We start from the raw sequence: 26552 nt of genomic DNA on the forward strand, positions 1-26552 counted from the left end.
TGCATTTCCATTAAATCCACAGGCATGGAAAGGCTTGTAATTTAGGTTTGACTTTAAAGTGAGGCGTGTTACCACAATACATTAAAAAAAAAAAGGCAATTAAAGGTTTGTTCTTGTGAGTGCTTGCTGACTGGCTGTTCATTGACAAGAATCACTGATGTGATCCTATTCCTGCATTCCAGGCAAGCTGTGTCAACTCGTAGATGAATGTACTCAAGATTAAATCTTAATCGTTTTTAGTGGACACCACTCAATGAATTTGTAGCTGCAGGTTGATTTTGGAATTATTCAAATGGAGGAGAAGTAAAAAAAGTATCATGAAAAAAGTGATCTGAAAGATGAAGACTGTTATGTCTTTCCAGAGCTGCTGGTTCCATGAAGTTCTAGCTCGTAGGAATCCAGTAAGGACAGGTGGATCTCTAACCTCGAAGTATGTGAGAAAGACACACAAGGGGCAAGATGGTTTTGCAGAGTCCCCATGAAATAATGTCTGCCACCTAGGACATATCGAGGTGTCACATTGGCACATCACAGCCAAAGACTGTATATAAAAGATGACAGTGTCCACTGTATTTGAAGTCTCACAAAATAAGCATTTTTGTCTCCATCATGTTAAATTTTTGGAGCCAGAAATTACCATGTTTGGATAAAGTATTGGTCCATACCGTACTTTGGAGCTAGGCGTTGCCAAGTGGTGGAAGGCTTTCACTTGGGTGGTCTCAGGATCTCATCCCTGCTTTTTGCAGATGATGTGGTTCTGTTGGCTTCATCAGGTAATGGCCTCCAGCTCGCCTTGCAGCCAAGTGTGAAACAGCGGGAATGAGAATCAGCACCTCCAAATCTGAGGCCATGGTCCTCAGCCGGAAAAGGGTGGAGTGCCCACTCCGGGTCAGGGACGAGTTCCTGCCCCAAGTGGAGGAGTGTAAATATCTTGGGGTCTCGTTCACGAGTGAGCCGGAGATCGACAGACGGATTGGTGCTGCCGGTGCAATGATGCGGATGCTGTACCGGTCTGTTGTGGTGAAGAGAGAGCTGAGTGTAAAAGCGAAGCTCTCAATTTACCGGTCGATCTATATCCCTACCCTCATCTATGGTCACGAGCTGTGGGTAGTGACCGAAAGAACGAGATCACGGATACAAGGATGGAAATTGGCTTCCCCCGAAGGGTGGCTGCCTTCTCCCTTAGAGATAGGGCGAGAATTTCAGCCATTGGGGAGGGGCTCAGAGAGCCGCTGCACCTTCACATTGAAAGGAGCCAGTTGAGGTGGTTCAGGCATCAGACAAGGATGCCTCCTGGGCACCTGTACGCTGGAGAGATTATATCTCTTGGTTGGCCTGGGAACGCCTTGGTGTTAGAGGAGCTAGAGGAGGTGGCTGGGGAGAGGAAGGTCTGGGCTTCTCTGCTTGAGCTGCTGCACCTGCGACCTGGCCTCGGATAAGTGTAAGAAAATGGATGGATGGATGGATGGACCATTATGCAGAAGGTGCGACATGTTTTTGTTTTATGTATTAATACATGACTATGCACGAAGACAACACAGTGAGTCAAAATATTTGGAGGGTTACACTTATATTCACTGATTAGCTTCGGACAACCAGCAAGACTGTGGTTTGGGGTAAAACATGTCCTTATAAAAGTAAGCTTCATTGTTGAGACAAGTCGGCAGTTATAGCGATGTGTCATTATTGGCATAGCTGAGTGAATCATGCGCAGCAGCCCAATAACTTGTGCCTAACTTAGTCTCACTGTCAGCTTTGACATAACATTGTTATTTGGACAAGGAATGAGAACAATCTGGTAAAATCTGAGAGCTGTTCATGATTTCCAGAATACAAAAAGTCGCAATAAAAGGACGTTTCTTATCTTAAACATGTCAAATTTACAAAATTACCACAACCAATTAAGAAATAATTTCAAATCTAATTTCAAAATCCAGTATAATAAAAACATTATTATCATGCCTTTGGCTTTGAACATATTTATGCTCTACTTGCCCACTTGTCAGTGGGTTGTTTCAGCTTGTTCTCTGCTGACTCATCAATTTTTCTTCTTTCAGGGTTGAGTTGCTCGGTGTTTGTTCGCATGGTGGTGTGAGGACTGAGACCTCAAAAAAGAAAAAAAAAGAGTGTAGGTATTGTCACTGCAAGATTTTTTTTATGCGTCCTGGGTTGGCCTGAAGCTCTGCGGACAGGCTGCTGCATCAGCACATTTCACTCCTTTGATCCTTTCGCAGAAAAAGTCCCAGACTGAAGAGAAGGCTTAAAGCTTTACACTTCATGCATCACAGTTTTACTATTTAGTCTATGAAACTTAGGATGAAAGTACAAAATGTTGCATAAATAATAAGCCACCTACTGAGGCCTGCAGAATCACACCGAGTTGGCATGTAATAAATTTAAAGAAAAATGGCACTATTGTACATCTAATTGATTTTCACATCCCCGCTGACCATGTAAGAGTTGCAGTTGGTGCTGTGAAGCCTTGGTTGTTTGGTGAAGATGGACAACTGGCACCAGGATCTAGAAGTGGATTTCATACCTAACTGCACACACTGTACTACTGAGGGCCAAATTTACTAAGCAGTTCAAATTACTGAGATGCCTGGCTGGATGAGAGCAGAAGGTTTTGCATGTAATCTAGTAACAATGTGTAAATTTATGACCACTATCATAGCCACTTCATTTCAATAATGACCAACACAGTTCATACAAAGAGGAATGCAAATTATTGATAATTATTGCTGATTAAAAACATGCAAGGGCTTTTGTACTCTGCAGATTTCAGTGTGGAGCAATGTCTTTGTTGGGTATTTGTAGCTGAAGCGGTAGAGCAGGTCATCTACTAATCGGAAGGTTGGTGGTTTGATCCCTGGCTGCTCCAGTTTGCATGTCAAATATCCTTGGGCAAGTTACTAACCCAAAGTTGCTCTCCGATACATCCATCAGAGTATGAATGTTAGATAGAAAGCACTTACGTATAGAAAAAAGTGCTTGTATGAATGCACAGGTAAAGTAGAAGACTACAATATGAGAACCAGTACATTTACCGTTTGTAAAAATGTAATTAAAAACCTGAAACACTACAAACTCCTCTGTTGAGCGTGGAAGGTAAGTTTATGGTATGTAATGCATCCATGGCTACTATGAATCTTGTTTTGGGCAAATATTCTTCCTTTTCATCCATCGCTCTTTGTTACTTTCTACATTGTTTCATAAAAAGTAGTACTGAGACCAGAAACATGTTGGGGCTCTGCTCTAAACATGGTGGTGAGGATACAGAGAGCTATAGTCTTTGGCAAAGCACTCACAGCTTTAAACAGTCCCGCATCCTAGTACTAATAAATTCAACGATCATAATACAGTTCTGTCAGGAGAAAAATATAACATGGTTTTCTTTGTTGTGGGTTCAACTTTATCCCACAAAATGTTTTGCAATCTGAGAGGGAAAATCCTACATATACATATTCAGTATTGACAGCTGTAGAAATGCCCCTGTTCACACCATTTAATAGCTAAACTGACAGGTTCTTGAGTTGTCCACCAATACAGACTGTAAATCTGGCTTTTAGCATGAACACACACTTTTCTTAATAGCTGTCCTCAGTTCCTCTTTAGTAATTCTGATCCACCCTCCTTTCTTATTTTCTTCATGAACTCCTTCCGTCTTCTCAACACTCTCTTCACTCATTAGTACCTTTCCATTGCTGTCCTTAACCACTGGATGCACAAATATTTATCAGAAATGTAAAACATAAAATTAAATCTGAAACAAACAAGGGGCCACTATTCTACAACCAATCTAAGATTTTCATTGATCATTACATGGAAAAACCAGAGAAGTCTGAGGCTTTTAAGTCCAACATGCATAAAGTCCCCAGATTAGTTTATGATATTTTCTATATCTTCTATATCTTCTATACAGCGAAACAAAAAAATTAACCACACACAAAACTTTTCTAGCAGATGTAAAAATACCTTCCATAACCCAAAATTAAATTCACACCTCATGATGACCTGCATGATCTTTCATCTTACATTCAGGTTCTTTTTTCTCTCTGCTGGCACTGGCTGACCCAGTTCTTGTGGCCTAATTGCCAGTAGTCATGGTGAAGCCAAAGTATTGTGAACAAAAATGAGGCCAATCTGGCTGGTACTACACCAGATGACATTTTAAAAAAATGTTTATTTGTTCAACGAGAAACGTTAGCAGTGTCCCCAAACAAAGGGGTCTCGTCACCAAGCCTTTATTGCACACTTACACAAGCCTAAAGCTTCCCGTTCACCCTGGAAAGGTTTTAAAAGTATATTACACCTGGATCTATTTACAAATTGAGAGGATTAAAGGAGCGCGTCCTCATTTCGAGTAAAGGGAAAATTTAAAATTAAAATCATAATTTGATATCTTGGGGAGGTATGAGTGGGAGGTAGATGTGAAAGCACTGATAAAATTTGTCATATGCGTAGAGAAAAGAAAATCATCTCCATACTAAGGCATTAAAACACCCTTAAAACACCTCTGGACATATTAACAATTCATATATAGTTTGACTAAAGAGTAAAAAAAAATAAAACAAAAATGTGTCTTTTATTGAGTTTCAACCTCCTTCACCAGGGCTTCTGTCTGCAGCAAAAGTCAGTGAATCAAATTGCTGGATGTTGACCCAGAGTCTAAACAAGCCTGATCCACATACACCCCATCCTGTACCACTACCTTAGTGGTAGACAACTAGAGACCCAACGTCCATGCCTACAGTGCTGTGAAAAAGTATTTATCACCTTCCTTATTTCTAATTTCTTTTATATTTGTCATACCTAAACAAATTTTAATATTAGACAAATATCATTCGTGAATATAATGATTTTATTTATTAAGGGGAAACCGCTATCCAAACCTACCTGGCCTTGTGTGAAAAAGTAAAGGCTCCGCCTTGTTAAATCACAAAAAAAGATCTGAAAAGGGTTTCCAAGACATTTCTACGGTTTTGCGACTCAAGTGAACGACAGTGAGAACCATGATCCACAAATGGAGAAAACTTTCAAGCTTGGTGGACCTTTCCAGGGGTGGCCGTCCAACCGAAATCACTCAAAGACCACAATGATGATTCATTCAGGAGATCACAAAAGAACCCAGACCAACATCTAAAGCACGGCAGGCCTCACGTGCTTCAGTTAAGGTCAGTGTTCACGATTCAACAAGAAAAGAGAGACCGGTCGAAAATGGCACCCATGGGAAAGTTCCAAGGAGAAAACCACTGCTGACCATAAAGGACACAAAAGTTTCTGTCATATTTGCCAAAAACATCTTGATGATCCCTGAGAACTCCTACCCTAAAGTTCAAGTGCACTTGAGTTATGCAGGACCAGTGATTGAGGTGCTTTGGTTTGACCTTAAAAAGGATGTTTAAGGTCATGCAACAGTGAGCCAAAACTCCTCCACAGCCATGTGAAAGACTCAGTGCCAGTTTATCGCAAATGCTTGATTGCAGTTCTTGCTGCCAACGGTGAAACAACCAGTTATTAGGTTTAGAGGACAGTTACTTTTTTCACACAGGGCCAGGTAGGTTTGGATGTTTTTTTTTCCCCTTAGAAAATGAAAACTTCATTTAAAAACTGCACTTTGTGCAGTTGTGTTTTTAGAAATCAATCCTGTTTCTCCCTCCAAGTAAGAAAACATTTGATTCATGCAACTTTTTTACCTTTATTAGATTATGGTGACCTGCTTTTAATGAATGCATCCACGCACTACCTAAAGAGGTTGGATACTGTGTACCATTGTGCTGTACGTTTTATTACTGGTTATGGAAATCGTGTACATCATTGTTCTTTGTATGCTGCTGCTAAATGTCCATCTTTGCATATTCGAAGATTCTCCCATTGGTTGATCTTTATCTATAAATCTCTCCTTGGGCTGGTTCCATCTTATTTATGTGTTTATATGTGTAAAAACCACAACCAATACAGCCTTCGTTCTCACAATATCATACAATTGATTGTATTAAATACGGCTTTTAAATACGCTGCCCCTGCTTCCTGGAATAATCTGCAGAAGGAACTGAAATGATCAGAATTGGTTACCTTGAGGGAGTTTAAGTCCATCTTAAAGGAACAAGAAAATAACTCTTTTACTCAGTGTGATTGTTCTTAAAGTCACTCTTAATTTGATCTGTTATTTTATTTTTCACATTTGTACATAATATTGTATTTGTTTTAGATGTTATATACTTATGTGGTATTTGTATTTTGACTTTTGTTGCCATGATGCCAGGTCTCTCTTGGAAATTAGATTTTTAATCTCAATGAGATTTTTTTTACCTGGATAAATAAAGGACTGAGATAACTCAGGTTATCTTTGTTTAATAATAAAATCCCCATGTTACGTTTAATCATGTAAATACAGTATTAATGTTTAGGTGTATTTTTTCTCACTTACATTTTGTTCATTTTAAACTATTCGTCTATACAGAGTACAGATTATGAGGCTTCTGCAGCAACTTTTCAGGGTGAAGTATGTGTCTGAAATGGATTTCTCCTGCATGAGATACTATCCACGCTGTCACAAACCTGATGGATTGTGGTGCAGAGGCGTGGTAACATCAAACGGTTGGGGTTACCACGCCGAGTGCAGAAAACAGCCCCCTTTCACATTTGAAAAGAGCCACTGCTGGAACAGAGGGGGTTCACACCATCAGCAGGTTGGGGGATGGGAAGGACTGATGGGAAGGCCTCCAGTTTCCAAGAACTGCAGTTGTATTTGGGGAAGGGGAAGAAGGTCTCCTCATTCATTCGTTCTCCTCTTCTCTCACACAAGTAGGGAGTGATCTGCTGCAAAGGAGGGAGGCTCCAATATTCTGGCAGATTATTTTATATTTTGATTTTCAACAGTAAAAACAATGGATACAGGCAAATGTACCAAATATAATATAATATAGTACAAATGTTTCTAATTCAGTGTTGGCTTAACAATGTTTCTGCATTAATAATAAAACAATTACATTTTCATTCCACACATTCCATTCTTCTTTAGCTGAAACAGGCTCCACCACGGAGCCACTTTAAGAAACTAGACGCCACAGAAAGCAGCTACATGCCAAGTCCTCTCAGCTCTCTGTGTTTAATTTCTCCTGGGCCCTCCTGCTAAAATATATGCAGTCAGGGTACTTATGGATAATGGCCTGGCATTATATTCATACAGACAGCGACATGGGTAATCTCTCTTTTTTTAATATGCTCTGAATTAGCAGAGAGCAGGTAAACACATGACCCAGACCACCCAGGAGAGGGACGGGCTCGTCTGTGCAGCAGTACCAGTCTCTGCAGCACGTCTCCAGCCTTCCCACCACTGATTAAAAGCTTAAAGTCAGTACAATACTTCTACTCTTGAAGACGACTGCCAGAGCTGAGTTAATGGAACAAACTATTCAACTCTGACTTCAGGGCAAGGTTTCTGCCAGTTAGGCGTCAGTCAATGGCGGCCTCGTCCTCTGCCGCCCCAGCCTCTCCCGCGGCCCCTGCTGCTGCTCAAGTGTCCGGCGGAGCGCCTCAGCTTCTTCCTCTCTTCGTGGTGCTCCCGCTCCGCTTGCTGCTGCTTCTTCTGCTGCTCCGACTGCAGAGGAGGACGGATGTTAAACAAATGCAAGTGCTGCGATTATACCTGCAGATTGATGATGTATTTACTGACTTGTTTAAGGTGAAGAACCAATCATATACCAACAAACCCTCTCTGCATTTTCTCTAAAAGCGCTTTAGCTTGCTTTGTCTGACAATGAGATGACTTCAGACCAGCGAAATGTCATCCAGACATGGGTGAATTTGACATTAAGTAATGCTCAATTGAGGAGAGGGATTGTTTATGTAAAGATGCAAAGTGATGCAGTTATTCTTAAGGATTATCAAAGTAACCTTACGTTTATACATTTATCTCACTGGGAGATAAATGTATAGAGTCAGTGGTTAAATCTCATTTTTTTTAAAAAACCTTCATTGCTCTTATGAACATTTTCCAGATTTAAGTTCTGGATCCTGGAGACATCAAAAGTGTCTCCATTATTTGCTGCTTTGTGAGGGATTGTGATGATTTAAAGAGACTAGAGGCAAAGCATCAAGTAAGCAGTGTACCTTTTTGAGAGTAAAGGTCAGCTGTTTGCTGCCCACTGCGGTGTCAGCCGTGCCACTGGTTTCGGAGTGCTCCTCTAACTTTAGCCGCTCCTCCAGAGAAGTCCTAGAAGAAGGAACGCATGATCGTCAGGCACAATATACAAAACAGTACAGACAGAGCGTTGTCATAAAGCGTTAGGACACAGACTATTAATACTTTACAGGTGGGGTGATTCTCTGCCTTTAACAGCTGCAAACCCTGAAGCAATTTGGGTTTCAAAGAGTGTCTCAAACAATAAGTCATGTAACACAGGGTACATTTCCAAAGACATACTTCTGTAGTTTCTGCTTGCGGGCCATGTCATTAAAACTTCTGAACTCCTCGCCAGCTTTGATCTGATAAAACTGCGGCTGACTCGTCTTCTTGCTCTCAGCCACATTTGAGGATTCTTCTCCTCCGTTCTGCTCCCTCTCCACAAGGACAGTGTTGCGGTCTGCGTCCTTCCTCTCCTGCCGGCGGCGGTCTCTGTCCTCCTGCCGAAGCAACCTCCGCTGCTCCCTCACCTCCTCCACCCAGCTTTTGTCATCGTCAGAGCTCTCCTCCTCGGAGCTGGCTCGCCCCTCTGGCTCCTCGTCGTTATCTTCAGGCACCTGCAGGGAGATGAAGCAGAGCAAAAAAAAAAAATCACTGATGTGATCTGCTTCCTGGGCCCTCATCTTCCAATATATCAAGAAAACACAGCACGTGTATACACAGCTGGCTCAGTGAGGCTTGTAAACAACAGAAAAACATGTGATCATGTCCAGAGGGATTAATAATGCGCTGGTTCTAATAATGGAAATAAATCTGAAAAGCCACTGTTTAGTTACACCCCCCCTTTTTCTTTTGTGCAAAAGTTTCAGCACATACTTGCTTTCTAAAAGGCCTGAACACTGCACATACACCAGTCTGCTGGTGACTGGGATCAGCTGGTTTTTCAGCTGATCGTCCATTGTTGCACACCAAATTAGCCATAGCTGTATCTGATTTTGTGCCCATCTGATTAGCCCATCCTTTCGGCTCTCAAGCACTTCTGTAAGAGTTTGAACCACATTTCTGTGGTGCAGATTGAAACAAACGAGATATGACAACCACCTAAACCGGTGTAAACATGGCATATGACCAGTGAGTAGTTGAAATTGATATCAGTCCCATTGCTGCTCTAAAAGCTCTAATTATGCATGCAGGTCTATGTTGTGTCTTTACATTGCCTCATGTCATCAGTAAGAGAGCCAACATGGCATTGAGGAAGCTAACAGTAAAGGTTCAGGGCTTTTCAGGTATTTTACACCTACAACAAACAATTGTTCTTCTTTGGATGCTTGGGGGGTTTAAATGTAACTGCAATCACTCCCTCACTTTTGTGTTTTCTGTTACATATGTGTGTATATGTGTTATCCTCCAATCAATGAACTCTTTAGCTGTTTTTGTCTTATTTCTCTCCATGAGTACTAAGATGTAATCATAATGAGACTGAGAGCAGGGCAGGGAGAAACCAGTTGATCATAAATAAAAGGTCCTTTTCATATATTTTATTTTAACAAATTAGGACACCGTTTTTTAAGTTGAGCCAAATGCTGACATCCTTAAAGTGAGGAATATATTTAACACAGTTATAGATCAACACTTGGTAACTGTGCAAAAAAGCCCTTTAACCTATTTTAGAAATAATGTTGTTAAATAGTTAAACTTTTATTGTGAACATAAATAATTGGTAAGCCAGAGTTAGAAAATACTGGCGGTGGCCAGTGGTACCCTCAGCCTCCTAGTAAATGTACCTAAGTTGTGAATTTTGAAATCCTACATCACTTTGTTCTCGAGTCATCATTTTCACAAAATTTGCAAAAAAAAACCTGCCCGCTAACCTTAAGGTCAAGGTCACCGAGACTCAGACTCGTTTCCATTTTTAGTAGATGCACCTGTGGTGCTTGAAACTCCTAGGTTGCTTCATTCTCAAGTTATCGCATCCACAAATTTGGGTGTCAGTGTTGCACACCCACCTGACTGATGGGCTATTGCCAGCCTTTTATGGCTGAGGGGTAAAAACTAAAATAAGAACTGGTCAAAAAAACTTTGAATTCCGTGGCCTCCACACACAACAGGCCATCTCAGTAAAACGATGCAGTGTTACCTGCTCGTGCAGTAAAACACTGTGTCGTTTACCTGCTTGGAAACCATTTTACCTGCTCGGAAACAGCAGCCTGCTGAGCTAGCAGCCGCAGCTTCTTCTTCCTTTTCTGGCCGACTTTGGAGACGATGGGGTTGAGCAGGCGGAACTCCTCGCTCTGCTCATCCACCTGGTAGTCTGAGTTTTCGAACATCACCTTGAAACGGTCGTCTCCCAAGATGCTGGGGAGAGCCTGCGGTTTGGAAAAAGTCAACAAAGAGGAACATTACGTCATGAATTCTACGAAGCTGCCTGCCAGAACGTTATGATCTCTGAATACACCGTGTACATTCACAATTAATCAAAAACATTGATGTTGTAATCTTGTTTTTCTACCTTGCCCTTCTTTTTCCTGGAAACCACCTCTGCTTCGTCATCACCCTCCTCCATCAGTTTAAGAGCCAACTCCTTGTTCACCTTCGGCAGTTTCTGTTTCAGAGAGAACAAATTGTACTTAGCACACACGAGAATGGAGAGAAAATGATCCAATCAGTTTGAAGAGTGAATCACACATTCCTCAAATTAACCTACCATTTATTAGCTTTTGCACTTAGTGTGACAGGATGTGAGTAAAGTTTTGAACTTCAATCCAGTACAATCCAGTTTAATGGGGATTTTAACTCTGTGGAATTCTGTTTATGTAGCTGATTCAACAGGTTATCGGGATTTTTAGCTCTGAATCTTATTTATTCAGGTCATATTTTCAAAAACAGATTGATCATAATAAATACTACACAGAAAAGTGTTGTATGAGGGCATGGAGGGAAAAGATAAACACAGACTGTCACAGGAGTCACACGCTGACATTGTAAGAAGCAGATGAATTATATTTATTCTGCTACAGCTGTTGCACCAAACCAGTCAAATATGGACTAAATGGACTTAAATCTGAATGTTTGCTCGAACATAATGAAATTCAGAGGCTATAGCTGTTTCTTAGACAGCAAATGCTGATTGTTGATTCATCTTCTAACTATGTTGTTTCAGTACTGAACATGAAAAAGCCAGTAAAATGAGACCTGACATTTCCATAGCAACTAGCAGAAAAACTAAACTCTCACCTTAACCTGAACTCTCTGTGTTCGGGCCTCCTCGATCTTCTGGCGAATCTTATCCTTGCGATATTCCTCGTACGCAAAAGGATTGACCATACTTTTAACCTACGGCCAAGCAAATAAACATTTGCAGTTTAGGTTTAGTGTGTCACGTTAGGATCAGTTTGAATTGAACAAGTCCTGACAAAAGTCTGAGATGTACACAAAAAGGATGATACCTTATGATAAAGTCTTATGTCCATGAAGAAACCGTGCATGTAAGCTCTCAGGAGGGATGATCCGATCAGGTGAGTCAAACCTGGCCATGAAATTAAAAAATAAAAAATAAACACACACATATTTTGCAAATACAATCTGCTGTAGTTATACATCTACTAAATGTAATGCTAAAAAATATGACTACCGATATTCCATATACTGATTGCCACATAATGCGACTGAGACATTGACAGTAACCAGAGAATAAATTCTAATGACGTGTGTCCCTGACTGACTTCCTGTGTCACCATCAAGACGAGAAACGTTGTGGTTTAGTATGAAATCTTTCAGTAAATACACGTTCATGGTGCCCAGAAGATGAACCCAAATGATTTTATTGAACGTGAGAAGAAAAGAAAAAAGAAAAACAAACCAGAAAATTTAAATTTGTTTACAACAACAACACCTGTTTACCCAAACACTGGTTAAGATATACATCTATTCCTCCCGTCCCCATCCGTCTTAAGATTTGTAACACTGACTGGCTCTAAATGTAGTAAGATGAGGGCTTTCGTGCTTTCCCCTTCTCCTAACGAGCGGCGACTGTTTGTGGATCAGTGAAATGTCTCAGGTAATGGATCGAATTTCACACATTCATCTTCCCTTCAGGATGAACTGCAAAAATCTTTGTGACCTACCTCTATACTATTCTGTATTACGATTACAACAGATCTGCATTTTAGTCCTTTTTTAAACATTAACATCTTTTTACTTCATAAAATTATATATCTAAAAACTTTGGTTTTGTCACATTTCAAGACTTCTCAATAAATTTTTCAGACCCCAGTGAACGTGTGAGTAAATGAATATGGAAATTGTCAATATTGACCTTCTTTCCACGCCTGACTTCATCTTAAAAGTTGCACAAATACTCCCATCCATCACAGGAAGTGTGTAATAGCGTGCGTAGACAAGGACACACTCTTACAAGCTGAATGATGAGAAACTTGCTCTTCTCAGAAACTTTCACAAGTGTGCTGTACTCAATATGGACATGTTACATAACAGGGCCGCATTACATGGCTCCTGTATACCAACAGTGCTGTTCCCCTGCCTACTCCCTCCTCTTCTTTTATCACACATCAGCCAATCATCTTTCTACTTCTTGTCATTTGATCTCTTTCCTGCTGAGCCTGCATTCCAGTGTTCATTCAACCCATCCAATATCCACTCCTTTGACCCTTCGTGCTCCCCCTCTCTTACCCCTACACCCTACTTCTCTTACCTAAAGCATTTCAATCATTCCCGTGGCCTCTACTTAGACAGTCTAGCCACTCAAACTAACCCCCCTAGGCGGCGAAGTGGCTCACACTGATTCATAGTTTTGGATATAACTATCAGGGCTGGTATTAAAGTCACTCTTTATGTAAAGATCTCTTGAGCTCTCTTTGCTTTCTAACCAAAAGAGCCAAAGCAAAAATTGCACACTTAGATTGAGGATTTTTTTTTTTATTTAAAAGTGCTCAAATTTGGGCTGATTTACTCCAAGTGCTCTGCAGTTTCATGAGGTACAATTAAGGTAATGAGGTCTCACCCAGATTTTCCAGGTCCTTCCGGGTGACAAACTTGTAGTCATCATACACCGTGCTCTCCGGGCTCTCCTCCAGCTCTTCTGTTAGGTTGTCTAGGAAGGAGCACCATCGAGGTGCTGGGCCCAGAGCCTAAACACACACAAAAACACATCCACCCGCTTGGTTCAGATTTAGACTGTTGAGTACTGTTTGTTGTTAGAAAAAAATAGCCCAACTCAGTCAGGTCATGTTTCCATTACAGCGGAAAATAAATGTCCTTAAGGGTTTTCAGGGAATTGTAACGACTTGCAATGCAACACTGGTGATACAGGAAATGCAGAGTAGCAAAAGGTCGAGAAATCGCTTTTTGAGTGTGTAGTTTTAAAAACAATCCTTTTGTGTGTTCACAAAAGTAAAAAAAAAAAAGAAGAAGAAGAAAAAAATCACCCAAGAAACCCAAGTTGGTCATCAGAATATGAACTTGTTTAAATGTTAGACAGAAAGGACTTGGGTATAGGAAAAAAAAGTGTATGAATCGGTGCTCCACTAGAATAGAAAAGCACTAAGAACCAGCTGCTTCCTTCTTACCCCGAGGGGTTGCCACAGCGTGTGGACACACACATTGATTTGGCACCAATTTTACATTGGATGCCCTTACGGAGACAGCTTTGTCAATTATTTGAGTTTGGGACCAGCAGTAGAAGTAGACTAGCTTGTGACGCCCATGAAGATGGATTTATGTGTCTCCACCACAGAACCTCTGTTCCAAGCATTTTTCAGTAAAGTTTTCATAAACATTGATTTTGAAGACAATCAGTTAAAGCTGATGTTAGTTAAAGCATATATGTTGGTTGTAGTACAAGTCTCAGGGTCCAAACACCAGACAGCCCCCTGTTAGTTAAAACTTCCTGGTATCCAAAAAGTGGAAATTGGCAGTACTGTCACTAACTTGCAGAACTCTTTTACTATGAACCAGCTCATAAGCCATAACATAAAATAGAAACTGTGACACCAGAGTTGAGAAAACTGAGGTTTTCTTGAAGATATTATATAACTTAAGGTTAAATTTGCTTCCAGCCAGGACAGCATGATGGTGACCAGCAAACACATGTGACCACTCGAAAATTCACTGGGCATTATTCTGTACTTTTCTCAAATGTAGACAACTAACATTACGAACAACCTAAAGAGCTTCAGGTCAGTAAGGGTTTACAAATAAGACCCGATTATTCTTTGCAGTTATTTTTAGGCAAACATGCAAAACACCCAACAGGAACCAGCTTTTAAAGTATACAACAGGGACAGCTGCAGATACCGCAGATGCACAGTCCTGCTTTTTTTGTGATCCGCTTAAAGTGTATAGTGCATAGTGATGCACTGTATTGTAGCACTTTTGAGGAAAAATCCACACATCACAAAAGAATATTTGCAGGCGCACATATCTGCCCAGAGCCCCACGCTCACCATCTAATGCAGACACTTAAATCTGTCAGACTCTGACATTCACTACTGTGCAAAAAAACTGAGCCACACTTCATTTCTTTACATTTTGCTTCCAGGGAGCCAGACTTTTTTTTTTTTTAATTTAGGCTTTTTTTTCACCGATTTTCAGTGCAGTCCTTGTGACTTATCATATTCAGAGGAGTGTTTTGTTGATTTATAAGCTACTTAACACTGACCTATGAATCATTCAAGCATAAAAAAGGCATGTAACTCAAATGATGATTCAGTGGTGTGTCTACACATAACAGACAAAGAACCAAAGTAAACTCTATGTTTGTGTACTTTGGTTTTTAGCAGCCTGTTGTAAAAACACATTGTTTGTTTCCATGTCTTTAGTAGAATCTACAAAAAATGTAAAAAGATAACAGTTTTTGTAATTTTCTTAAAAAGAATGATGAAACCAGACAAGTTGAGGACAAAACAAGTAACAAATCTAAAAGAAAGAAAGGAAGAAAGAAAGAAAGAAAGTTGTCAATATCTATGGAGGCGGTTAGGTGGGAGTTGGTGATTGTCACCGTCTTTGGTGATTGTGGTTTGGGGCTTTTTATCAGCCACTTTTTATCAGTTAGAAATCTGATCAAAATTTAAGGAATTATGAACACAATAAAAGTACCATCAGATTTTAATCCACCATGCAACCATCTGAGAAGTGTCTGATTGGCAACAGCTTCAACCTTCATCATGACAACTATCCCAAACACACTGCCAGTGCAGTAAAACAACACCAGGATAGGAAAATACACAAGGGAAAGCTATCAGTCACAGACTGTTCACCGCAGAGCCCAGAACTCGAAATTATTAAAGTAGTGTGAGATCATCTTGACAGAGAGCAGAACAAAAGACAGCCAACATCCAAAGAAGAGCTTTGAATATCCTTCAAGAAGTCTGGAGAACTCCTCCTGAAAACTACTTAAAGAATTTACAAGAAAGAACTGAAGAAAGCTGAGTGTGCAGGCTGTGTGGAATTACAAGGATGATCATACCAAATGTTTACTTTAATTTTCTGCTTTTGTCATGTGTACATTTCAAACTCAGTCATCTGTTTATATCATGACTTGCTTCAATAAACTGAAGGCACGTCTTCTTCACTTTGTAGTGACCGACTTCTCAAAGTTCAAATATTTCGACTGGAGAACGCTGATCGAAATGCTGAGTAAGGAGTAACTGATTCGAAGTCCGATGATGTCACACCACTGAGGTCAAAGTCCAGTGTCCCTGTCATTGTTTAGTCACATCACTCCTGAGCTAACAAAGCTAACAGAGATCATCAGGGGTCACATGTGGAGACGAGAACCCTTTTTGGTTCAGAAAATGTCAGTTTGGTTGAAAATGCCCTGAAGTCACACCAACAGCATTCTACTGTTAAATCCTGGGAAATAGGAAAAGTGATGAAATGAGCTTTTAAAGAAAACAACCATTTGTTTCAGATCCACTTATCCAGACAGGGTAGCAAATATAACTTATTACCACTTGTAACATTTTTATTTATCTGATAATTCTTGTCTTAATTAACTGAGAGATGAAATACTGAAACCTTCAAATATTTCTTTGTGTGCCCTTCAAAAATCCTAAAATCTGAAGCTACTGCGCATCCATGGTGGGTAGATATATTTATTCTATTATCAGGACATGATGCACATGTTGCACGTCAGTTCTTTTGCTAACATTTAAATTGTAATACAGTTTTAGGTTGTAACAGTTTCTGTCAACATGAAATGACCTGACTGACGCTGCAGGCAGTATCCCAAATTCATTTTTTTGCTAATCTGTGACTCAGATCTGCTTTTTCATAAACATGTCAACACCAAAAATCCCATGGAATATGATCTTTTTCAATTATGTTTTAGTCTACTTTAAGATTTTCTTCCAAATCAGCTACAGGTCCAACTTTTCTGCAATACCACCTCTTTAAGAAATCAAGTGATTTCAGCATCACTTCCCTGGCCTGAGCAGCTGACAGGTGTGATCACAAGTAGCCTCTCGCATGTCTGCATTTATGTACATATTATATCTCCTCTGTTGACTTCCATGAGGCGGATCATGATATTGAGGGGGCAAAATTGTTAGGTGGTGAGCAAAGATTGTGTTGGTGTGGGCAAAAAAACAAAACAAACTGATCGCTTCCAATGAGTGCTCTCTTTCTACTGCAGAGTTGCAGTAGAAAGACTCTTCCTTGACTAGAGAGCTAGCTCTCATTACCAGGGATGATATTTGATATGAACTTTGGGCCAGTTTGAAACCGTCATTGATCTTTGCTCTCTGCCCAAGTTTGGGATTCGTGGTGAAATCACCGAGCGCTCAGTATAAGAGGTCAAAACAGGACTTCCATGGTGCTGTCTAAAAACAGCAACTGTCCTGGAAAATGTCAGGACATGCCTTAGAAGATGATACTGAATGGGAGGTCGGCTAATTTTAAATCAGGTAAGGTTTTCGGCTTGTATGTTCAAACAATGACAGACTCACCTTTTCTCATAGGACAAAAGGACCAAAGTTTACCACATGCATGGAAATCAGGGCTGGAAAGAACCCATTTACACAAAGCAAACCCTAGTTGACTGTACACACATATGCACACACACGCATGCACAGATGCGCGTGCATGCACTGACAATATCACATGAGGTAAGATCATATCAGTTCCAGAACAGACTGTTGATAGGAACAATTACTCATTAAGCAGAGGCCTCGTGAGAAGTCTGATCCCATGCTTTTCAGGCATGCTTCACTATTGAAGCTGGGAAAAAGTTAACAGGCCTCACATCAGGATTTTTATAAACCAGCAAAAACACCAGCAACAAACTTGTGTTTGCTTCTTCTTATTTTTCACATCATTGTGTGTCACACCTGCAGTTCATCCCCGCCCCACAGGGTTGACAATGACTCGCTCGGTGACAGAAAACAAATGGCACGTGCGCACTCTTTGGCCAGCTCCTAAAGGTGACTTTGCATTGCAAAGCTGTGTGAAAAGCTGCAACATGAATCATTCTTTGGTGTACTGTAAATATAAATGTGACTGGTGTATGAGAATATAAATGTCTCTGTACTCACTGGGATGTAGAATGTGTTCATCTTGGGATCTTCATTGGCAGTGAAGAGCATACCTGCTCATGAACCAGAGAGCAGAGCAACAGTTAAAACCTCATCTAGTAATTTATAGGTCAAGTTCCTTCAGCACTGGTATATGAAAGACTGTCTGGGATCTGAATTTTCATATCGTAATGGCAAAACCCATTTCTGCTCTAATAATGAAGAGTTAAAAAAACATTCAGGCAGCCAAAATGAACAAAAACAGAAGAAACTCAAGAAGCTGGTGCTGCTTTTCAACAGCTTTAGAGAACATCACTATAAGTTATAGAAAAATCTGAGGTTTTATTCCCCTTGTACACACTGCCTATCACACAGTAAAAGTGTGGGAGCTCTACAATAAGATGGCGCCATCCAGAGGTGGAGCTGCACAAAAAACTCTCGTTTTAAATACCAGCTTAACTTACAGGAATCATTACTGTTTCATTCATAGGCCTATTTAGTCATGCATAAAAGCTGCTGGTTGCGCTTCAACACACTGCAGAGTTTCCACAATGTTTTTGCTTCAGTGGGTTTCTAGATGGGTTTAAGCTTTGGCTGTATTTTAATATACCTGCAGGCATATTAAAAGACAGCCAAAGCTTAAGTGGGGGCCCAACACAGCAGCCACCCACCCACCACCACCTGTGAATTTTCTACATTTGTATTAATTTAATGAAAAGCACAGCATCTTAAACCCGACTCCCGATAACAATCGATCAGGAGTTCAAGAACGTATCACTGCTGCATATTTATGTGCAGTTATCTGATATTGTAATATTAAGAATGCAAGGAGTGGAGTTAGGGAGGATAACTTCAAATTAAAGTAAATATAGCTGGGGCGATGAGGTTGATCTGTATACAGCTGCTAGTTAAAAATCAACAGGTCATGCAAGTGGATAATGATAAAAGTAATTTTTTTCAGATGCCGAACGCTTGATCAAACCAGAAAAAAAACTTTAAGAGATCAAAGAGGGAACAGAAATGGAGACACAGAGGACAGCAAGTTCACCGCTATATGAAAGCAGCACACGCATATAATTAATCATTATATCAAATTAAATATTAAAATAATCGCATCATTCTTGCTTAATTGGAAATCCTGAAGCTTAATAAAGCACCCTGAACTGAACTGACATTGACCACCCTCCACAGCTCACAGCTGCAGCCACAGTTAGACTCTAACTATGTGGGAAACATCCTATTGAATATTTCTGCAGTGCTACATCTGCAGTGTTGGTTCATGTAGTGGTCAAGCAGATGCATTCTTGATGTTCTGCGACTGCTCTCCTCAAACTTTCTTTCCAGCTTCCACAACGTAATTCTCACCTGAATTTGGGTAGACGCAAACACCGTTGATGTTGGTCTGAGGCTGTATGGAGGAGAACAACTTTCCCTGTGGAAAAGATATAAGATGGATGAAAGATGAGAGTGAGCATGAGTTTCTTGTGATCCACATAGTGAAAGCACAATGATCTGTAACTGATGGCTGTTACTTACAGTGTCTTTGTTCCAGATTTTTATGATCTTGGAGTCAGAAGACACAACCAAGTCCAGCTGATTGTGGAAGTTGAGGGAGTTGATTGGCAGGTTGTATAGGTGATCTTTGACTAGAAGCGGCTGACTGGAGCGCAGGTCATACAGCAGCACCTGCAAGAGATCAGAAAGGTAAAGAGAGCTGTCAGAATCCTGGATGAAGCTGTCTGCCAAATGTAAAAACCAAAACAAAGAGAAGTGCAATTAAAGGCATGAGAAAGCATCTACATGATTAACCAAAAGCTCATCCCTTGACCTTTTACTGAAAACTGAACTTGCGTTAACTTGTTAGCAAACTGCATGACATCAGCCACCTAATTGTGAGCTGATTAGTCACAGTAACTTCGCAGCCTGTGGGGAGCTGACAGCTCACAACAACAAACAAACACAAAAGAAGCAGAGAAGAATGCAGCCACAGAACTGTAAGGTGTTTTTTGACTGCTGTTCAACAGAAAATGCTGTTTTGAGATTAGCAATAACATAGATAAAGAAAAAGAAGCTATCCTTCTGGTAACATGAATGTTTAGGCTCACCTGACCAGTGGTAGTGCCGACCGCCATGGTGAGGGAGCTGTTAAACTTCAGCGCACTGATGGACGGCAGAGCTTGAACTCTGTCGACAGTTCCAGAGAATACCATTTAAAGATGGGGTAAAACACACAGAAACAGGATAAGAAGCTGGATATTTGTGTTTTATGCCATAATGACACATAGCTTGCAGCTTGTTTTTCATGCAGGCTGTGGTGAAAAGTGCCATGTGGCTGCATATGCGTCGTCAGGCTGAGATCAGCTTTCTGAGCGTGACAGTTTGCTCCTTACTCTGTTCCTTCGGCGAGGCTACTCAGGGCGCAGTCCAGCTTGCCCACACGGTTACGGACTCTGGGGTCCCAGCACTCGACCCGTCCCTGGTGAGCCGGCAGAAGAAAAGTCAGAGAGTCGCACAAGTGAAAATCTGAGCTTTTCTAATTAACTAAACAACTTTAAAACTATTGAAAAGCTATAATAGGCAAGTTCTTCCGTAGGCAGCTCTAAATTTTATGTGAGAGGCAACGATTTGAACTTTAACACCCAGAAATCATGTGAAACACTTATTTTTGTCAGCCCAGCTGGTGTGTGATTCTTTTTAACAAACAATACCGAGCAGAGGCGAGAAGAGAAAGATCTACCGCTGAGAAATTCAAAAGGGAAAAAATAAATACATTATTCAGCATGGAGCTAATTTTTCTACTGTAGCTAGTGACCTCTTGAAAAGAGAAACACATAATGTAAGTAAGCCCAAGCACTGGTGGCACAATGAGAACCGATTATGTAAAGTGCAAAAACAATATAAACAACTAAATAATAACCTTATATTAGCATTAAAAGGAGACAGTCACCGTTTCACACTTACCTCAGAGGATCCTGTGGCAAACAAATGGTGGATGGGGTTGATATCGCACACGTTGTTCTCCCTGTTTGAGAAGTCCAGGGAAAAAACAAAGATTGGCTGAGGAGTTAATATCGTTAGTACCGACACACATAAAACCTTTTCACTGAAGCAGAAAACACTTACACAGCATCAGTCTGAAGAGAGTTAAGGAAACGTCCCTGCTCCAAGTTCAGTCTGAAAACCTCTGAACTGAAAGTGAAAACAACCACACTAATTAATTGCACACTACTCTTTAAAATATTAATGCTTGCTTGACTAATTTGCCTCGCTCTGTCAGAGGTTTCTTTCTCCCTGCTGTCACCATGCTCCTCACGGTCCAGTTTTTACCTTAAAATATAAATGTATCTTCAGATGACTTACTGTGAGCTGATGCTTTAGAAATTAAAGTGAACTGAGTAAAATGAACCTTGTGTTCTTTTTATTCTGGCAGTAATATAATAAGTCACTATAAAGCCACAGAGAGACAGAAATAAATAAAAATACCATAAAACTGCCAGATTTATATTTTGATATACATTTTTACCACTAAATCTTTTATCATCACTGTAAAGCAAAGAGCTCTGGTGTAACAGGGAAGACAAACATTGCACTCGGCACTTTAAACTCACAAGTAACATGCGTACCTTCACCCCCTTCTAGGTGCTTTTGTCCACTCTCCTGCACAAACTAACTCGGGGATTCTTGGCATGTCTGAGGACTTCCTGCCTTCTATTATATGTTAAATTTCTCTTTTACAGACAAAGTAGTGGATTTTTGCAAATGCTGAACCCTATTAATGCTTTAACTTTGCTAGCTGACTGCTAAATCATGCACCCGAGGACTCTTAATCCGACTGTATTCTCACCTCGCCCCCACAAAGTAGAGATCACAGGAGGGATAGTGGTAGGAAAAGTCCCGACCAAACTTGGGAATACGAGTCTTGTAGTAGTGTCCATGTTGAGAGTGAAATTCTACATGGCGGTCACAGTGCAGAAACACCAACTGCACAGAGAAGAATGACAAAAACAAACAAAAAAGCAGAGTGAGTTTTGAACTATCAGAATTTAAAAATGCTGAAAAAACTCAACATTTCAAAATAAAAGGGCCGCCCGCACCTTGGAGTAGTCGTCAGACAGGATGTCAAAGGCCACGACTTTCAGAGGAAGAAAAGACAATAATGAAATTTAGTCACTGTCCAGTAATCGGAGCTGAGCAAAGCCGGAGTCTAAAAACTTACCATCTGAATCTAGACAGCGCTCAAACTTCAGGGACAGCTGGTAGGTGTCATAGCAGCGAATCCTTGGTTTGTAAGTGCCTAGAACAAAAAAAAATGATTTGATTCTGTAGGCATCCCTGGACTCGGGCAGTATTACTTTAAGATGACACTAAGTGATGGTTCTGCTGCGTGAACTTGGGAGATGTAATGATCCTCTGGCACCTTTGGCTGTGACAATAGTTATAAGGATACTAAAAAGACAAGATGATCACTTTAACTTTTTAACTTTCAACCTGCCTATCAGCTTTGTTTTAGCCTCATGGTAAATAGGCTTTTTTAAAAATTAACATTGTTAAATTTCAAATTAAGACTCATACATACAGTTTCCACAAAGTCCCATGTTTTCTAACAATTGCAACATCTCCCCCTGCAAAACGTACGAATCTCTGACTATCTGTACTGATGTATTATTAAAATGGTAGTAAAAACTGACACAATCGTACACTCACGACGCTGCCAGCTTTCACAGCAATGTCACAACACACCAGGTTATAAAATCGAGAGGTACACAACATGCAGAAATGGCAGGTGTGATGTCAATTTGACATCAGCTTTGTCATCGAGTGCTGTTTGCCAACCTTGCCCTTTTACCGTAACCATCACTTTGGCCACCTTTTTCCTTATTTGTGCAAGTGGTTTAGGCTCCTTGCTCAGTTTCTGCAGGATGTGTGCCTCTGCTACAGGAGCATGTCTGTCAGTTAGCAACAAAAAATGCTTTATTCAGGAATTTCAGTGTGATGCAGAAACTGCTCGTTACTATCATGGCACTGCAACTTGAGCAGAGCACTGTCACGTTTATTGCAATATCAGAGAAATCTGCTACCTAAAGTGCGCTAGCTCAGCTGAGCTTTTTCAGAATGTGAAATTAATGCTCTCTGCTCCAACAGCTCTGAAATCAAGACACAGCTTTAGACAAGGATGACTAGTAAAGACCGAAGCTTTTGTTTTTGTTTTATTTTTCTATATGAAGCCAATTAATTTGCCTAAGAATTGTTTAAGAACTGCAGACTAACAACGGTCTGAAGAAAGCTTTTAACTACATACTTTCCTCAGAGATTAATTAAGTATTCTGATTTTGATTGACTCTGATAAATTCATGGACTTCTAGAGTTATTCCAGAGTTTTGAGAATAAAAGACTTTTAGGTGGAAATATAGCTTTATATCTTTTACCTGCTGCCAGGATGAACTGACCATCCCGGGACACTTTGATGGAGGTGCACACTGTGGGCATCTCAAAGTCCTGGATGAGTTCAATCCTGCGCTGAATTTCTGAGTAATGCAAAGAACAGAAGCGTGTGAGTAAAGACAAACATTTAGAAGGAAATCAATCCGTGTGTGAAACTGTAATTATAGCTGTCAACTCACCGACATCTTTCTTTTGCAACTGTCTCTTCTTCCTGTCCGACAGCCACTGTGTTAACAACACAAAGGTGATCAGGATTTAGCATAAAGAATAACATTCAACAACACAACTGCTTCCTCTTCTCTTAGTTTGATGGCAGGTCACAAAAATAAAGCTACATAGAAGGTAAAAAAGGTAACCTAAATAGTTAACAGGGTCAACAGTAAGAAAGCTCTCAAATGGAGCCGCAACTGTCAGGTGACATCAACGGTAACCCTTTAATAGAGAATCTGTCTCAGCGAGCAGACTGTCAGAAATTGAAAAAAGAAAACACAAGGACGCGGCTGTTTTGAATATGGAAAGAAGCATATGTATGGACTTAATCACCTTAAAAAAAAAGAGCAGTTAGTTATCTCAAAATTCTGTTTTTCTCCGAATGAGCTTGACATCACCACTTAGACAACACCAACATCTCAGTTGTATTCCTTGTCTCTTACTGATTCCTGGTTGAGGTGGTCCGGCTGTATTTTGTTCTCAACGTGTAGAAGAAAACTTAAAAGAAGACTAAAGGTGGACTTTATTCATTGTATGCAGAAAGCATCCTAATCAGATACATTAACCGTTTCAACAGGCTCCCTTAATTAATGAGCATTTTATTTTATATTATGATCTTTTGTCTTTTTAATTTATCATTTGCTCAGTTTTACCACATTTTACTGTGTCTGTGGAGCACATTGACCTGCACTAACCTGCCTGAAAGATGCCTATAAATAAAGTTTGTAACTGCTAAATAGACATTTTAAAGTTTTACCCAATTCTCATGTAGTATCTGAAATGTTAGACCTTTGATCCGTGATAATATCCAAATAATAACAACTATCGCTGCTGTAAATACAGATAAACTTTGATTAAATCTTCTGAGTATGACCTCATCTACGTCAGTGAACCTCTTCCAAGCAGCGGCAGATTTTTTCCATTTATTTATATGAATAATTTCATTAAATGGCGGTGTTAATAAGTATGAATTCAGCTATGACATTTCATTAATACAGTGTTAAGAACACTCATCTTACGGCTAGCTTGGTTAGCCGGCTATGGTGAAGGTAAGCAGTAACTTCACAGGTATGACATGAAGGACATCAGAAGCAGGAAGTGTGCTTCTTACCTCTGGAAGAGACTTCCCGTAGCTTAAATTGTAAATTTTGACATCATTCACGCTGGAAACCTGCATTGTAGAACGAGAGCATAACACTGATGCTGCTGCTACACACCGGTGAGCTGTGCTGAACCCACGTTGCTACTAGAGGAGCAAAAACAGGAAGTGGAGGTGAGTTTAGAGAAACTGGGTCCGAGTAGAAACTGCACAGACTACACAAAGTTCCGAGAGGTTGAAAAACGACCAGTTAGCTACGTTTTTTTTTTTCACTATTTAATACGCATATATAGTTATTTTTTGTATGTATCATATACCTGTTTTAACTAGCTGTGTTTAATTTAAAATGTAGTTTAACTTTAGTTAAAAATAGACAACAAAACAAAACAAAAACAGAGCATTATAAATAATTGTATAATGTATGTATTGTGATTGTAAGCCCAACAAGGGACAATGGTTGAAAATTAGCAATAGCTATAAACTTATGTGCGTTACATCCGTTTTGTGTTTTGTAATTGGACTATGTTAAACTTCACTGTCCCTTTTAAATAAATAAAACAATAGCGTATAGCGAAAGGGTTCTTCCTGTTTGTTGTTGGTAAATAACAAAACTGCTGGATTCAAAAGAAAGAGAAAGCCCAGTCACATTCTCCTGTATTTTGCTGCCCTGTTATGAATAATGTATTCAGTAAAGTATTCAAAGGAGGATGTCTGTGTAGGTTCTCAGTCATCCAGGCCATGGTAATCTAAGGAGCTTGGAAAGAAAACACTTAAGGAAGTCCAGTCGTTTTTCTTTCCAAGCTCCTTAGATTATTCAAAGGAAGGATGTCCAGAAGATGAAGAAAGAAGACATGTGTACTAGGAACCTAGGTACAACAAATAGAGAGGTAGTGAAGCCAAAGGAAATGGCTTATAGTGAGGTTAGGTTGGACACTAAAGAAGGAGACAATTTATAATGATTGGCTAAAGGCAGCAAGACCAATTTGAAAAGAATGTGCAACAGGTTGGAGTGATTAAGGACAGAGATGGAAATGTACTACATGTACTACACGGGGATAAAGCTGATGAACCATACCACGGATATATGGGAAAGAGTTGCTGAAACAAGCTAAAGAAGAGAGGTGATGATCCATGAGCAGCAGTATGGCTTCCTGCTGAATAAAATCACTACAGATTTAATGTTTGCTTTGAGAGTGTTGAAGGAGAAGCATAGAAAAGGCCATAAGGAGTTGCATTGTTTCTTTGTCAATCTACATAAATAATATGATAGGATGCTAAGAGTAGAACTGTGGTACTGCATGAGGAAGCCAGAAGTGTCAGAGAAGTATGTGAGGGCGATGCAGGACATGTATGAGGACAGTGACACTGTGGTTAGGTGTGCGGGGTGACAGATGGGTTCAAGGTGGAGGTGGGATTACATTAGGGATTGGCTCTGAGCCCATTCTTGTTTGCGGTGGTGATGGACAGGCTGACAGATGAGGTCAGGCAGGGGTCTCCATGGACTATGATGTTAGAAGACAACATTGTGATCTGTAGTGAGAGCAGGTGGGAAAGAGTCTGGAGATTTGCAGTTATCCTTTGATTGGAAGAGGAATGAAAGTCAGTAAAAGCAAGACAGAATATATGTGTGAATGAGAGGGAGACAGGTAAAAAGGAGAAGCTGCTATAAGTAGGGCTAGAGAAGGTGTACAAGTGAAATACCTGGGGTCAATTCAAAGCAATGGACAGTGCAAGAGAGAGGTAAAGAAGAGAGACAGGCAGGGATGAGTGGGTGGAGATGAGTGTCAGGGGTAATTTGTGACAGAAGAATAGCAGCAAGAGTGAAAGAAAAAGTTTCCAAGATACCTGCTGTGATGTAAGGTTTGGAGATGGTGGTACTAACAAAAAGACAGGAGGTGGCAGATCTGTTTCCATTGAGAGTGATCAGAATGAAAAAGATTGGAAATGAGTACATCAGCGGAACAACTTAGGTCGACTATTTTGGAGATAAAGTTAGAGTCGAGATGAGGGGAAAAAAAAGCTATAAATAAATATAAATTATGTTAAGTTTAATCCAATGTCTTCAAATCCGAGTCTTGATAATAGTTTATTGTTTTATACTCCTTCTTATACATCCCAGTTTCTCCTTTCCTTCCATTTCTGTGAA

General features: G+C 40.2%; 1 protein-coding gene and 1 long non-coding RNA gene across 2 annotated transcripts; one reads left to right on the plus strand and one right to left on the minus strand.

Annotated features, from left to right (window-relative positions):
- The first annotated feature begins 1306 nt into the window (after positions 1-1306).
- LOC120739672 lies at positions 1307-2108 on the plus strand. The gene is made up of 2 exons (XR_005697270.1): positions 1307-1484; positions 2058-2108. It is a non-coding gene; the product is annotated as an uncharacterized LOC120739672 (long non-coding RNA).
- A 4230-nt stretch (positions 2109-6338) lies between these two features.
- nol10 (nucleolar protein 10) lies at positions 6339-24578 on the minus strand. Its single transcript, XM_040042443.1, has 21 exons — positions 24419-24578; positions 23277-23322; positions 23082-23180; positions 21872-21949; positions 21750-21787; positions 21500-21636; positions 20779-20844; positions 20617-20677; positions 20046-20131; positions 19761-19839; positions 19192-19341; positions 19021-19087; positions 17677-17729; positions 13149-13275; positions 11575-11654; positions 11363-11461; positions 10638-10730; positions 10318-10494; positions 8429-8745; positions 8116-8218; positions 6339-7603 (listed from the first exon to the last, which is right to left on the minus strand). Exons 1-21 carry the CDS (start codon positions 24482-24484, stop codon positions 7463-7465), a joined length of 2163 nt encoding a protein of 720 aa, XP_039898377.1. The 5' UTR covers positions 24485-24578; the 3' UTR covers positions 6339-7462.
- Positions 24579-26552: the final 1974 nt, after the last annotated feature.

Source organism: Simochromis diagramma, unplaced genomic scaffold, assembly GCF_900408965.1.
Source record: "Simochromis diagramma unplaced genomic scaffold, fSimDia1.1 OVJJ01000304.1, whole genome shotgun sequence".
Classification (NCBI taxonomy): Eukaryota; Metazoa; Chordata; class Actinopteri; order Cichliformes; family Cichlidae; genus Simochromis; species Simochromis diagramma.